Raw genomic sequence first — 16,655 nt, 5'->3', positions numbered from 1 at the left:
GGCCAGGTGTGCTTCGCTTGTTATCGGTCCCCCTCTCCCCTCGTTGGCTCCTGTGTGCTCTGATCAGACACGTCCCTCTCCCTGAGCTGTAGCTTCAGTGCTGCTGCCTCTGAAATGAAGTCTTCTGGGGAGAGGCGGGGGCAGGCTACAATCTCTGACCTTCATCAGCAAATGCTTCAAGTACTCCTCACTTTCAGCAAGCAAGGTTATGTCATCTGTTTATTGCAAGTTGTTAACAAGCCTTCCCTCAATAATTCTTCATATAATCCAGCCACTGTGATGATCTGTTAAGCATACAGACTGAACAAGTATGGTGAAAGGATTCAACCCTGATACATGCCTTTCTTGAGTTTTAAGCCATGACCATATTCCCTAGTTCTATTCCTACAGCTGCCTCTCGATCCCTGTACAAGCTCTGAATGAGCACAATGAGGTGCTCTGGAATTCCCATCCTTCTCAAGGTCATCCACAGTTTGTTATGCTCCACACAGTCGAATGCCTTTGCATAGTCAATGAAACACAAAGTAAACGTTTTTCTGGTATTTTCTACTGACGTCCGCAATGATATCCCTTGCTCTACATCCTCTTCTGCATCCGACCTGATCTGGCAGCTCCCCACCAGTGTGCTGTTGAAACCATTGTTAGATGTTCGTAACTAAAACTTTTACTTGTGTGTGATATCAATGATATCGTCCTATAGTTCCAGCATTCTGTTGGGTCAATCTGGGAACCCAACAGAATGGTCTGGGAAAGAGACCAGCAAGCTGCATGTTGAGGACCCTGTGTCTTCCCCCTCCCTCCCCTTGTCAGTTCACAACACTATTTTGAGAAACACTGGCATCTGCCCAGGAATATAATGGGCACATGTCCACATGAGAAGTTGGTACCTAACTATAACAAAATCAGTTTCCATTTTTCTTTTTACTGGTTGACATCTCTTCCTAATACAAAAAGCACCGAAACCAAACCGTTGCTTCACTTACTCACTGGGTAATCTCTCTGGATCTGGCCGAGAAAAGTACCCTGACTTTAAATGGAGCCTGTATACGTGGGCCTGATGTTTGGACACACACACACCATCCATGTATCCTGTTATCAGACAAGACATGCACGGTAAAAATTAAATTGACTGAACCAGCAATAATAGCTGTTTATCTGGCAAGAAGAGTGACCCTGGCTGACAGAACTGTCAGGCTGGCAGACAGCTGGCCCGAGTCCAGGCTCCCACACACATCTATCCTTGTTTGATGCGTAAGCTAATAGCATTCTGGATCTATATCCTGTCCACTCCTCAGCCAGCTCCTCTCCCCCACTCCCTCCGGTAGCATATTTTAACAAGAAACTGAAACTGAATATGTCTGCGTGTGACTAAATGAGAGTCTTCTTGATCCTGCTGTTTTAAAACCTTTATGGTCATTACAAATACAAGATATTCCTTGCTAGAGCCAATAATGAGACTCAAGTGGCCAGCCAATGGACGTAAAGAATTCAAAGACCCCTGGTTATCACCAGTGGAGAATGGAGGCACGCCTGTGTCACTTACAGGCGGGTAGAATTGTGTGATGTCTAATTCACTTTTTATTATAAAGTGAGATGCAATAAATCTTCATTTCATTGCTGGCAGAATACAGTGAAGAAAAACAACCAGACACACATTCTCAATTACAGTGACCTTTATGGAAAGATCCTATTAAATATTAGCTTCCCTTCCAACACTTTGCCACCTGGCAGTAAACAGTCTATTCGAGCAGGTGAACACAGGAGGAAAAGAACAGCAATTCGGGCTACCAAATTACATGCCACCGACACACAGTGCCGCGAACTTAAGTGAGTATGCCACAAATGTGAGGTGACACAGTTGGGTGGAAGGAAAGTGATGGAAACAAATGCAGTAGAGACGTATATATTAAGGAAGAGCAGAGTCTCTGGAAAGCCCATTAGGTTAAGGATCAAGAGCGCTGGTGTCTAGTTCCAGTTCCAAGCACTATTAAATGCAAGTCTCCATCCTTCAGTCTCCTCACATGTCAGACGAGGACATGAACCATACCTGCTCTACCTTGCAGAGTTGCTATTAAACTAGCACACTATTCAATTGTGAGTATAACTAAATTTCCTGAAATACATAAAATTATCTTTAGGTGATGGGCACAAATTGGCAAGATATGTTCAGCTGCAATTAAGTCTAGGAAAATACTGGTTACCCATCAGCCTTCAGAGAGTCAGAAGATGTGACACCAGGAGAGGATGGGAAGGAAAGGGAAGTTCCTTGGGAATGACTATTCACTCCTCACCCCGTGGAAGCAGCACCAAACTTTGCTGTGTCACAGACGACCTTCTTTCTGCCCACTGCCACCGAGGGGATTCGGAACCAGAGCAGCCCCAGAGGACAGAACAGAACTGCTGCTTAGGGTTTTGAGACTGTAAATCATGATGGGAACAGGCAGCCTCACCAGTGTGGAGTGGCTGGTGGGTTTTAATTCCTGCCCTTGTGGTTAGCAGCATTACACACAGTCTTTTTTCCATAGGAAAACATCTTTATATTTATTTTTAAAAATCATTTTATTGGGGGCTCCATACAGCTCTTATCATCTTTTTAAATGAAGTCAGCCTAACATGTGTCAAACATTATACTACAATGATGTAACAGTCGCACCAAATAAAAGAAAATTTCATTATTCAAACTCACTGTCAAAGAGGTAATGCCAAGAGTAGAATTGTCCCTGTGAGTTTCTGAGACAGTATCTCTTTCCACAAAGAAGTGGTTGGTGGTTTTGAACTATTAACCATGCAGCTAATAGCCCAACATATAACCACTATCCCACCAGGGCTCTGTGGTTCAGTATTAGGGCATCCTGTGATATAATGAATCATATTCATGGTCAAAGTAGAAAATTCATATGCTCACTTTGAGTGAGACAGAATAAAGGAATTAAAAAAAATCTAGCACTATTCCTCATGGACATTTTTCTGGCCTTTTAATCTGGTGTCTCCTTGGCATGAGCTGCTCCTTCCCTGGATATCTATCTGCATGACTCTCCTCCTCATTTCTGTTCAAGTCAAAGGAAACTAACTGAGAATTCTATCTGGACTATCAGTAATAGTAAGGCTTCCCAATGAAATTCTCAAAGAATAAGCAGGTGCATTGTTGTTCCTGGCCTTTTCCTCACTAATACAATTGTCAATTTGCTTAAAACTTCTTCCTAATAAGCCCCTTTAATCATCTGTGTCTTTCAAGCAATCTTGCAAAGATGTCTCCTTTGAAATCCTACAACATAATCGCCCACACCTTCTAAGTTGACTTCTCTGTCTTGAATTTAATTGGCCCAGTTTATTCTCTTAGAAGTCACAGTTTTGAAGGGACTTTGCTTTCTGAGTTATATAGGTAAATCTAAGACTCTGGGGGAATGAAATTTCTTAATATCGCTCTTTTACCTACATCATTGACAATATGAGTGCTTACAGTAAAAGGTGGTGAAGAAACTAGATGTGTCCAGCTATCAAAAAGAATAGCATCGGGGGCCTAAGTGAGTTGTTAACTAAGTCTACATGGATGAAGCACACTAGCACACGTGATCCAAGGATTGTAAATAATAAAAGTCATCAGAGGGAATGGTATCAGAGCTTCAATGGTTAATATCTGATTTGTAGAAGGCTATGGACGGCTGTGGAAGCCCAAATCCATTTGTAGGTCCCAACATGGACTAGGCCTCTGTGAATCATCTCTGAACACAGGACAGGGATGTAAATAGCTTTGTTATCAGACAGAGAGCATTGTAAAGTCAATTTTGGTAGAAATAGTTAGGTTAAAGTGTAATTATCATTTGGTCTCCCTTTTCACCCATTTAAGAGTTGTGCCTTAAAAAAAAAAAGTGGAGAGAAACACATGAATTCAGCCTGCAGTGAATACTCTTCTGACCGTAGATCAAGGCTGCATTCACAGTGCATTAAAAGTGGATCATTGCAGATGCAGTTAGGTTAAAGTTTAACACTTTATCATTAGCTCTCCCTATCTGGCCCATGTATAGTCTTCTTCCACCCGTGTCTGGACTTCAGACACAGTTTTGTCATTGGTTGGCTCGTCGCTAACGTCTTCCTGACCTCCCTTGAAATTTCTGCCTCATCTAAAAGCTGCTGTTTCACACGGGGTAGCATTCTCTTAAACCTGTTACAAAGCACTGATGGTTTGGGAAGATGTTCAACTGAGTTTTGTTGTTGTTGTTTTATAAATTAGCTTTGACTTCAAAATCCTTTTCCCATGGCACTAAAAGCATCTATCTTTTCCCTCCTTAAGATGCCGCAGTGAAACTAAGACAAGTGTAATTACTGAGAGTCATTGTCTATAGTCATCTGCTGATAAGCAACATGTTTTCAAATGTTTTGTTTGGAATAAACCAGTGCATATCTAAATTGGAATACTAATAGTAATACTTCTTGACTTATTTGTAGTTCAACTTACATAAATTCATACATGCAGTTCAACTCCAAGGAAAACAGTACTAAAATTTACCTTGGTAGGGAGTGGTTACTACATAGCTTAAAGTCACAAAATGTTACAAGAATAAGGAGAAAAATTCTGATAAAAATAATGAGGGTAGGCAGCCATACCATAGTGGAAACCGTTTGATAGTTTGATACCAAAACTTAAAAAGACCAATTCACAGAACTGAACAGAAAGCCCAACAATTGGTTAAAATACATATAGAAATGGCATGTGTATGATAAAGGTGGCCGTTGAGTTGATTCTAAGTAAATTCTGACTCCTACTGACCAGACAGGACAGGACATGGCGCAGCGTTGCCCCACAGAATTTCCAAGGTCAGGATCCTGGTGACAATGAGGTCGGTCTAGGCATGGGGCTTCTAACTACAAGGTCAGTCAGCAATTTGCAGCCACCAACATTCCATAGAAGAAAGCTTTCCGCTGAAGCAAAGACTGAGTCTCTGAAATCCCAGCTGGGGCTGCTTCGAGCGGAATCAACCTGATGGCAGCGGGCGAAGGGGGGTGTAATCTTCACGGTGGCGGACAGACACAGCTTTCGTTCATGGAGCAGTTGTGGGTTCAAACCTTTCGGCTATCAGACGAGCAACTAGCCAGTGCACTAGCAGGGCTCCTTAGGAAAGGTGGCATTTCAAGTCAATAACAAACACACTCTCCAATAAAAGGTGCTGTAACAAACGGTTAATAATCTGGAAAGAGGCAGAGGGAAATATCTCAATCTGATGACAGTTTAAAAACAGAAACAAACAAAGGCTTTAGTGAGGGCGGGAGAAAACAGGAAAGATGCCAAACACAAAGTAAAAAATGACTGGGAAATATTTGCAATGATGTTAAATGGTTAACCTTTAAAAAATATTTTACCATATGAAAAGATGTTCAATAATTTTAAATGTAAGTAAAAACGATTTGTAAGTTGTCACCAAACAATTGGCGCAAATAAAAGTACTAGCATAATCCCTTAGTAAGGATGAATGCACGTGGATAAATTCATTAAAAAGTCTCTTTGGAGGAAAATGTGGCAGTATTTACACAAATTTTAAACTGCAAATAGCATTTGAGTTGACGATTCTATTTCTAGAAGCTTTGTAGGTGTGAGTAAAAAATGTCTGCCTAAGGATAGTAATGCCCTTATTGTTTGTGAAAGTCAAAGACTCGAAACGGTGTAAATGCCCATCAAGAGGGTAATGGTTTAGAAGAGTATTATACAGCTATAAAACCAAAAGCCAAATGCACTGCCATCCAGTCGATGCCAACTCATAGGTATTACATAGGACAGAGTAGGCCTGCCGCTGTGCTCTTCCAAGACGGTGACTCTTTATGGGAGTAGAAAGTCTCCTCTTTCTCCTGAGCAGTAGCTGGTGGTTTCAAACTGCTGACCTTGTAGTTAGCAGCCCAATACATCTCTCTCTCTCTCTCTCTCTTATCTATCTATCTATCTATCTATCTATCTATCTATCTATCTATCTATCTATCTATCTATCTATCATCTATCTATAAAACTCAGCCTAACACAAGAAGGAATGAGCACAGCTTGGTTTCTAAAGACCATTCTCCAATGAAAGAAGTAGTTAATTCCAGGGGTTGGGCAAGAAGAATTTATATGAGCCTGGAACATTCTGTAGTGTCAGAAATTAAGGAATAAACAAATGAACGAAAGAATAAATAAAGTAGGTCTGATAAAAGAAGTCAGTGGCTATTCTGAAGATTTCAGTGACCAAAACTGGAAAAATTTTAGCAAAAAAAAAACCAAAGACAGTCTTGGATTATAACCATAGAATAAATATCTGACAGTGTACACCAATTAAGAAATACCTGAAAAATAGATATATGTGGGAAAGGAATACATGTAGAAGAAAGAAAGAAAATGGAGAAGCACCACTGGGCAAAGTACTTGCTGCAGGCAAGATTCACCCATAGATGCACAAATTAAAGAGAAAAACTCTGAGGATCTGCAGTTTAACAAATATACAACACCTAAGATCTACATTCATTCACCACATATGGTATGATAGTGAGTTTACAGTGCAGAGTCCTTGAGACGCTACTTCAACCAAGCAACCAACGTCAACATAACCGGTAATAAGAATGTTATCTTCAAGCACAAGAATTATCGGACAAACCAAAACTGAGCTAATGTTTATAAAATAACTTACAAGATCTTGAGAAGGCAGGCGGTCAAAACAGCCAGTGCCATGCTCTTTTCATGTCACTGAACATGCCAATTTCTCTACTGAACCAAATAAACAACTATTCCCTTACTTGGAATATGCTGGAGAAACCCAGTACGGGTTGTCTTCGGCTGCTTTGGCATGCCGCAGAATGGCTTCCCGAGGATTGCTGTCATCAGTCTTGTCCAAGGCAATGTTTTTCACAATGTATGAGGACAGCGTGCCCCCATGCGTTCCAACCCGGCCACCACGACCTGTTTCAGAGGGAAAGCCAAAGTCAGAAACTGAATGAGCCACGACGGAACTCTGTACCTGACACGACTGAGCATCCTTGTGCTAGATTTAAAAGCACTTGGTGAAGGAATGACATTGTAATTGGGGGCAGAATTGAAGTCCAGGTTGACTGAGTTTTTGTCATTTTCTATAAGGAGTCCTGCTGGTGTCGTGCCTACACATTGGGCTGAAGTACGCGAGCCGCTAGCTTCCTGAAGAAAGCCCGCAATCCTGAGTACGGTCTGTGAGTTCCCGGTGGCCACTGAAATGAACTGCTGAACAACACTAAGCTGCAGGAGGCTGGTTAGGGTAGAGTTGGTAAAGATGTCTAAGAATGGAGGCCAGTCTGAACGCTACCTCATAAATCTGCTTTGGTCTGATGCTCAGTCTTATTCTGCGTTCCCCTCGTGCAATCAGAGGAGGTCAAAGGCTGGCCCATCGCGGGTCTGACGTTTCACATCCATGGGTCTGGCGTTTTGAGCACCCGGGACTTCTCAGACATTGTTTTTGAAACAAATCGATGTATGAAAAGTACTTGAGAAGGCTCCTTTCAGCTTGCATTAATGATGATGACCACCAACCTACCAAGCTCTATTTCTCTTCCCCCATCATAGTTCCAGATAGGAAGAGGCATTTTTATTATTGTGTCTTCGTTCCTTCATTTACATAGTGATGCCCTGTAGGAAGAATTCTACCTGGCCACGTGTATGCCTGAAAAAATTCTGTGGACATGCACATTTGAAAATCAATGACTAAAAATAACAAATAGATGTTGAATGCTATTGTGTTTCAAATATATCTTACGGTTTACTATTTATTGTCCTAGTCTCTCCTGGGTATTATGAGAGAAGGATGCACTGATGTACATATTTTCAGTTGGTAGTACACAGGAAGGATCCCTGGCGGCATGGTGGCTAAGGGTTGAGCTGCTAACAGCAAGGTCAACAGTTCAAAATCAGCACCTCGTTCTTCAGGAGAAAGACAAGGCTTTCTACTCCTGTGAAGAGTTATATTCTCAGAAACCCACAGGAGAAGTTCTTTTATGTCCCATAGGGTTGCTATGAGTCAGAATTGGCTTGATAGCAGTGAGTTTGGCTTGAGTAGACAGAAGCTCCTGGAGGGAAGGGATTTTTCCCTGTTGGATCCCCATCAATTAGCACAATACCTGGTACTCAAAAACATATGTTGTTTTTAAGAATAAACCCGTGAAAAGCCAAACAGTGTTAAAAGACCAATTGCATCATTCAAGATTAGACGGGAGTATAAAGGGCAGAAAGTAATTAATTGCCAAATAACTTGCGTGACCAGTAACTATAATTGTGCTTAGAAAAATGACACCGCTCTTTAGGCTCAGGTGGTTGCTGGGGTCTTTATGGAAGAGATGGGATTTACGCTGAGTTCCCTCTGGAAAAGCTCAGAAGACGATTTTCAATGGACAGAATGGCTTATGTCACAGAAGAAAGTTTAATGAATGTTTGGGAATAGCAATGAACCAAAAGTCATTATCAGATCAGAGTAGGAAAGAAATGGGTGTAAGGCTACAAAGGTGTGTTAGGATCAGACGATAGAGCACCTGAAATCGCTGGAAATGCAATTTTACAGAGGGGAGCTTATGAAGGTTCGGGGCAGCAGTAACATAAAAGTCAGAGGGAGGGAGGGAAGGATAACAACAGAATGTAAGATGAACAGAGGCAGGTGGGAAGGAGAGGAAGTGACTTGAAATAAGGCACCTATTTAGAAAAGTTTTGAAATAGTTCAGGCTAGGATATTTATTATTGAGGAACTTTATTAGGATGGTGGCAGAGAGAATGAAAAAAAACTCTTCGATAGATATGGGAGATTTCTAACACTGAAGAGGCAGACCAAACAGATGCAAGCCCAAAGGTCAAGGTGCAACGAAGGACAAATCAAAACCCATAGGCTTGGGAGATGAGGCAGACGGACCCTAGACAGATAACAGAAAATGGGACTCGGATGAAGGTGTGTACTCTAGTGTAACCAATGTTTTGGGTTGTTTTTTTAACCTCTTTTCTTAAAAACCCTATGAACGTTTATTCATCTTCTGGTGACATGGAATGCTTTCTGTTTTATCAACATGGAACTTTCTGCCTAATTGAGCCCAGATTCTGCTCCAAGTGCCCAGCACTGGGCAGTCTGTCAAGATTCAGGGCAGTGGTTTGAAAACTGGGTTCCAGGAGATTGTGAGTCCCATGGAGGCTCCCTAAAGGGCTGGAGTGGGAGTCCAAGCAAGCAGGGCTCCAAGCTTCCTCTCTACTTTAGCACAGCAGCTTCACTTTCCCACTTTCATCCACGGGGATTCCGCATCAGATTTTGGTTTTAGAAAAGAAGTTCTCTGCTAAAACGAACATGCTTGAAAACGACTATGTGGAAAGCTCTCTGTCAAGACAAATAAGCAACCAGGTCTGCAGTCATCTTCCAATTCTTTCAGTCGCATCCTCCTCCACCCCTCCCCTCCCCTCCCCTCCCCGCACATGCTGCAGGTTACTACTGGGATCCCAGTCACCTGGGCCTGCCACAGGAGGTTCGGGTTTGTGCGACTTCAGGGGATCCAGTCTGTCCTTCTCCAGCTGTTTCCTTGTACTCCGCTGGCGGGGCTCACGGAACATGGGCAGGGCATGAGCTACGAGAAGTCACATTTGAAAAACTTTATTATAGTAATACTCCTTCCATCAAGCACATAGCTCAAGCATGAGTAACCAAAAGATGAAATCAAAGTCATAATGACAGCCCTCGTCTAATAATAAAAGACAGTCTTACTGTAACTAATTAGTCAATTTTGTTTGAGATCAGACTTATTGTTCACCTCTCCTGGCAACTGGTGGCACTCGGGAAACTCCGTTACGTGCTGTCACGGAAACAGTGGTGAGGCTGCCCGTGCCCCAAAGCATGGGTAGCAGTTAAGAGGTAATTTCTGTGGCTCTGAATACAAACAGTTAATGGGACTGGCTCTTGTTTTTTTCTTACACGACCCAAATGTGCAGAATGCCAACAGCTACATGGCCAACAGCTTGCCTGTCAGTGCTGAGGTTTCTTCAGATGTCTCATAAACACTGGAATCACTTCACACGTTTCTGAAATGTGACCACCTCTCAAGAGGAGTTGACAACACTGAGTAACCGGAAGGGAGGAACACTCGGGCCACTGAAACTGGGGTAAAGGTTGCCTTGACTTGGGGGGAGCCGAGGAGGCGCACTCTTGGCATGCTGACTTGATGGGGCCTCACCCCTACGTCTTCTCTAGGGTGGACAAAACACAAGAATAAAAAAGTAGTATTTGAGGGGACAGGAGATTACTGAGGAAATATTAAATAGCTACTTTTATTGAGGGGCGCATCAAAATAACTCCCAAATGTGCTAGGAGGAGGGTCAGGGAATGATAGGCATTTAGAGGGGTTTTAGAACATGAGTGTCGGGGCGGCCTGCAAGGCCTCAAAGCTCTGCCAGGACTGCCCCCAAGCCTCTAGCCTGCTGCCGGCTCCCTGGGCCAGGAGCCTACCACTCCCCAGGAAGATATGCTGCGCTGAGGGAGGGGAGCTGAGTAGCTCAGCCACCCGGCACTCTGTTGGGCAAGACGGCACAACAGTATTTTTAGGAGGGGGGAAAATAGCTTTTCACTTCAAACGGCTGGAGGAATTCAAGTAGGCCGCGTGTAATTACATGAGCTAGACTAACGGTTATGACACCAATTTTAACACGTCTACTCCGATGAAAAGTATCATGGGATCCCTTTACTGATCATAGGCGCCAAGGTACTTGGTCTTATATGAGACCCACCACCAGGGAGAAAACCCAGCAGCAGAGCACCCCTGGGCTGCGGACTGCCTCAGAGGCGTCTGTTGGTGCCTGGGGAAAGGATGTCCAAGACTGCCTTCCTAATTACCACCTGTGAGAGGCATCACCTGCTGCAGGTGTAAGACTGGGGTCTGGGAAATACAAGTAGGCCAGACTGACCAGACTGTGTGGCAAACCTGAGAGAAGTCGCCCGCACCCTCTGTATTCGGTTTTATGTATGGCCATCTTGGGATCAGTCAATCATAGAATTTCACTGGGACCTGGAAGAGCTCCTTAGTGTGCCCTCCTCCCTTTCCCGATGAAATCCTGTCGTTCAACATCACACTGCCACTCGGCAGTAGCTGGATAAGGCCAGCGCTCTTTCATGTTTATTCCTGGAATGGACTGATGTGCTTTAAAAGCCTGTGATGAAGTAATGCATTAGTCTCAAACAGGCTTTTCCTTTGGGGTTCAAAGTTTCATGAACTAACCCTGTCTGAATGATAAGTCACAGAAAGCCAAAGGGCTTAGCGATTATATGACTGGCAGTCCCGACCACATGAATGGGATGTTTTATGATAAAAGCCTAGACCTGGGGGACTTCTGTCCCTAAAGCCATGCAATCGGCGCCACACAAGAGCAGAAAAGTGACCCAACTGAGAAGCCATGTGACAACTTACGAGTGATAATGTAGTCCTGGGTTAGAGTCTCGGCTTGCTTCGCCTTCCGCTGTGTCTTCACCACACATAATTTTGCTCCTCTATGGGAAGTAAAAGCAAATTATTTACTTCACTTGGTCTCAGAAGCAGAGAGTTTTATGTTAAAAGTACAGAGCTTGTCGGGAACACACTCTGTGTGTGACTCTAACTGGGGGCAAACGACAGGACCTCTAGAGGTTACACTTACAGAAAAGCCAGTCTGCCCTTCCATGGTTTCAGCCAAGGGACAGGTTTAGAGAGATAATAGGGTAATGGGACTCTAGCTAAAAAGCAACTTAACATGTCAAGATCTTAAAAAGACCTAAGAAAAATCCCCCAACCGTTTCACATTAAAGGCCACAGGGTTCACATTGTAGCTTGTGGCCCAGTTGAAAGAGACTTGGGTGGTCTATATCCCAAGTGGCATGTATCCATATCTCAAATGTAAGATGAGAGCCCAAGCGTCTGAAACTGGGTCTGACTGGTGGAGGTGCAAAGGGGCTACAGCCCCAGAGTGTGTGGGACTGGCCCGAACTGTACCGGGAACATCAACACGGCAACATGGAGCTGCCCCTTTCAGAAGAAGCAAGCACAAATGAGCGCGTTCCTCAAGACAGGCCCCATAGACAGCGTCTTCAAAAGAGTACGATTAAACAGGGTCATCATTTTCTCAAGTAAAACAGACCACCTCTCATCCTAATTATATGACCATTTTAAATTTCTTGATTAAAAAGTCAATAAAATCCTATTTATTCCTATATACCTCATGATATACCTTTATTTTCTAAAGCAAGGGGTTCCAACCTAGTCCAGAAAGCTCTGCAGGAAGTCAGGGTTGCAGGCTTTCAGTCAAAGTCAGATTACGGACAGTGACGCTTCAGCAGTAGGGACCGCTTTCCAGTCTACAGAAAGGCTGCGGGGCTCTGACACAGACTCTCATGAGGTCTCAGTGCATGCCGTATGTGGGTCTAACACCAGCGAAGCAAGACAGCCTCGGGGCTGTAAAGATTGGGGGGGAGGGGGGGGAGACGACTCCAGAGAAGTCAATCACTGTATCTCAACGACTAGCCTCCTTTGTGGGATGGTAGTGCACATTCACCTCTGAGCCCAGGAAAAGGGAAATAACGCAGGGACCAACTGCATCCCTGGGAATGTTTGGGGACCTCTGGACACAGTGGTTTTCACCATTCGGGGAGGGCAGAGAGATGATGGGGAGCACTTGGGCTGTACACACGCACACCCCTCCCCTTTCCCTCCCTCCGCCGACAGACATCGGCTTTGCCAAACCTCTAAGCCTGCCTCTGGGGAAAGCCCAAACAGAAAATGAAGGAAACGGAAAAGCCCTTTTCATTTCCTGTGAGTGGCCAGGCCCCTGCTTTGTTAATCCTCCCCATGCACCACTGCTAATGCCACTGCCCAGGGTGGTATGCAAAGTGGGCAGGCTTCCCCAGCCCTGGCACTCAACTTTTCAGCTAAAGAGCTGCAAATCCCCAGGAAACTTTCCCTCGGAGTCCTGTATAGATCAAGGGCCACATCCAAATCCTCTCTAAAATACAATCCTCTACCAGCTGCATTTTCTGCAAGGGTGGATCCCCATCAAAGGGAGAATAAATAAAAGCAGGGGAAATAAATAAAAGGGCTCCCCTTCACAGCCCCCCCCTCAGTTGTTGTCATCCATCTAAAATAAGAAATACTTAAGAATACCTCTGACTTCTGTTGGGGTCATAATACACTTTAGCCAATCCATTTCCAGTTCCAACCATGATCTGGTTCAGCTTTGGGTGCCACAGGCAGCGCACAACACTCTGCAAAGGAAAGGAAAAGCAAGGCAGGGGTTAACTGGAGAGCCCAGCTAAGCACAGACACCTCGTGATGTGGATGAACATGGACCTGGAAGGTTTCGTCTACGTGAAATAAATCCATCACAAAGGAACAGAGTTTGCATGTGTGCGCTCCTATAGAAAGTCGAGGAGAGATTTACACACTCGGGGGAAATCGATCGCTGCCAGGGACAGGAGGGGAGGAAATGGCCAAGTGCATAATGGAAGCCTCATTGCTTTGGGCGAAGAAAAGGGCAACCGACAAGAAAGGGCAATCCGCACAATATTTCTAAAGAAAAGGAAGCCACAGTGAGGTGCACAAGAGTTCGAGCAATCTAAAATATATAGGATCTACAGGCTACATAGGCAATATGTTTGCCTATAGGCAATACAGGCAGTCGGGCAAGATGAAAAGGCAAAAGGGTTGACACTCATTCCTTCATGAAATACATTTGTGTGTGCTCTACACATACTCATGTTTATAACTGAGCGAGACAAAGGATGTGTGCATGTATGTAAACTGTGTGTGTGTAAACTTTCTCCTGCTATGGTTGTAAGTACGTAAACTTCTTAGCCATAGCCAAACACCTTGAGGGAATGAGTCACTGGGTGTGAGGCTGGGGATCACAGCCACAGAGGGCATCAAGGTCAGCTGGCACAGCATAGTCCACAAAGACAGCATTCCATGCCCTTTGGTGAGTAGTGACTGGCATCTTAAAACTTGCAAGTGGCCATCTCAGATGCAGCTATTGGGCTCAGCTCACCCAGAGCAAAAAGAGGGAAGAACATCAAATATGCCTGGGAACAATTCATCCAACAGGCTAATGGACCAGGAGAACCCCAGCCTCCCAGACCCTGAGACCAGAACTAGACGGTGCCTGGCTTGTCACCAATGCTGGCTGCTCTGAATGGGATCACAATTGAGGGCCCTGGATGAAGTGGGAGAGACATCTGAAACAAACTCAAAATCATTTAAAAAAAAAAAAAGGCTTAGAGCCTCTGAAAATATGGCACTTGGTTTATCTTCAGACCTGACTGCACTCACCTCCATGGTCAAACAACAGGCTAGCAGCAGGCAGGTGTGCTCTCCTTAGCTCAAGCATAGGAGGAGAAAGGGGCAGCATGTGCCCAGGGAAAACGCTCAGATGACAGGAACGAGCAGGAAAGGGAGTGCACTGTGACTTTCGGGGACTGCAGTCAACGTCATGAAATAAAATGTGCAGGAATGGTTATCCAATTTGTTCTGTATATTTTCACTCAAATCACAGTAAACTTTATTTTTAAAGGACTCAAGTTAAGATGAAAGAAGCCTTCTTTATATTTTACTGGCTAGTTTAATAAGTCAAGTCTTTAAGACACTCTCTATTGAACTATATAGTTGCTTTATTGAGGTGAAGTTCCATTCCATTGCTTATTATCTATGTGATACCTTATAAAATTTTTTTTTAAATAAAAAGTTCCCATGTGGCATCACTCCCCCTTACTTCCTGACAGTCTTGAGACCACAAAGTCAGCCTTGCCCAGCCCCACTGCCACATGAGGCTGCCATCATGGACTGCTGAACCCACATAACTCAGTTATGCCGATCACTACATCGATTTAGATCTCAGTTCTTCAAGCTTTTACACACAATATGTCCCTCTGGACAGTAGATTGAGGCCAGGTGGTTATTGTTTTTAGTTCAGAGAGATCCAAATATCGTGAAGCTTTTTCAGGAACCACACCTATTTGTTGGCATTTAATAACTCTCTGCCTCTGAGATAAAACAGCAGGGCAAGAGAACACTTGACATTAACCTGAAGAGAAAGCTACTTAAGAGCAGGCTCCCTGGGCATTATGATCCTCAGAACTCATTGCTGGTGAGGAAAATACGGGTGCTCCCGAGTCAGCGAGGGTCAAGAGCTCTCCATGAGAATGTCAGCCTGTGTCTAGATTTTGTCTGCAGAGGGGGAGGGGGAGACAGTAGGGGCAGAATTAAGGGAAACAGAGGACCCCACAGTTGGTAGGTAGAAACACCATGTACTGGCAGTTTTTGTTTGTTTGTTTGTACTGGTAGTTTTTGTGGCAGCATAAGGAATGACTGATATACCACATCGCTGCTTATTAGGAACATATTACATGCCTAACAATGTCCTGGATCCTCAGCTAAGAAAATGGTGTCACACTGTCATCGCTTTGCTAGTTTTACAATGAAAACCACGGAACTTCTGTCTGCCTCAACGGCATATCTTTGTTGTTGTTTTTCTCTAACCATCCCGCACTTTGGCCAAGAAAGAATTATCTGGACATCTGAGGTCCCGTTTTACAGAAGTTCTGGCTCTCGCGTTTGGTCAAATAGCTACACGTCCTTCCTGAGATTCCTGAGGAACTAGGTAAAATTTGTAGAAGATGCTACAAGAGTTCTACAAGACAATGGAACGGCTCCGTGAACTTGTGGAAGGCCCGTGTCCCTGCCTGACAAGCTCCTAGAGGAGCGGTTCTTCCGGGAGCAGGATTAGTCAGTTCTCTTCTTGCTTCTCCAAGTCTGGCTCATCAGTCTAAGACTGCTGGCTCTCAGCTGTTTTCAAGTGAGCAGGGTCAGCCTGGCAAAGGCCCTCCATGTGGCCTGATGAAGCGCTGCACTGCTGAAGAGGGCTGAGATAGTCACTGACTGCCACTGTGATTAACAATGGCGCCACCTGCCCAGTCTGTAGAGGAGGGAAGTTAAATGGGCAAGGTTTCATAATTTTCTATTTTCATTCCGCTAAGATGATAAAATATAACTTACTGCGTGAATATTAACAGACACATTGTAAATCATATTTAGTTTGACAGGATTTGATGGGGTATGCAGGTTGCTCTATGAATGTACTTGTGGGAGCGATATCATAAAAGTCACATTTTGTCCAAGCAGAACTGCTCCTGATTGTACGATGGAATGAAGCATAGCACATAGCTCAGGGAATGCAAAGTGCGGCTTGACTTTCAGGTGCTCTGTCACTGAGACTCATTTGATAGCCATGCCTCGACCGCTGGACAGTTCCAGAGGGTCGCCGCCAGTATATGGAAATATGAGGAGACTTACAAGTATAACTCTTTGAAACTTAACTAGATTCGATTCACCTTGGCCAAGATTCATCTCCTTCATTCTTGGTTTGAATGAGCTGTGCCTCAGGCCACCTAATTAAAAATGATAGGCCCAACTCCCCTTACTTTTACCCTCTCTTTTCTCATAGGATGAATACCCCCTGAAGGTACTGCATAACTGACTTACAGATTTTGTTTATTATCGGTCTCTTGCGCTAGAGCAGCGGTTCTCAACCAAAGGGGTGGAATGACCCTTTCACAAGGGTTGCCCAATTCATAACAGTAGCAAAATTACAGTTAGGAAGTAGCAACAAAAATAATTTTATGGTTGGGGGGGTCACC

General features: G+C 44.1%; 1 protein-coding gene across 1 annotated transcript in view; it reads right to left on the bottom strand.

Annotated features, from left to right (window-relative positions):
• The window catches only part of WDR70 (WD repeat domain 70), a 279,175-nt gene that overhangs the window by 12,117 nt on the left and 250,403 nt on the right, over nucleotides 1–16,655 (bottom strand). Inside the window, exons 14-17 of the mRNA XM_075540952.1 lie at nucleotides 13,132–13,232; nucleotides 11,410–11,489; nucleotides 9,463–9,579; nucleotides 6,757–6,919 (exon numbers count right to left, since the gene is read on the bottom strand). Coding sequence (XP_075397067.1) covers nucleotides 6,757–6,919; nucleotides 9,463–9,579; nucleotides 11,410–11,489; nucleotides 13,132–13,232 — 461 coding nt within the window. The remainder of the gene's footprint in view (nucleotides 1–6,756; nucleotides 6,920–9,462; nucleotides 9,580–11,409; nucleotides 11,490–13,131; nucleotides 13,233–16,655) is intronic.

Source organism: Tenrec ecaudatus, chromosome 2 (assembly GCF_050624435.1).
Source record: "Tenrec ecaudatus isolate mTenEca1 chromosome 2, mTenEca1.hap1, whole genome shotgun sequence".
Lineage (NCBI taxonomy): Eukaryota > Metazoa > Chordata > Mammalia > Afrosoricida > Tenrecidae > Tenrec > Tenrec ecaudatus.
The sequence above is the reverse complement of the archived record's forward strand: the minus strand, read 5'-3'. Positions and strand labels throughout refer to the sequence as shown.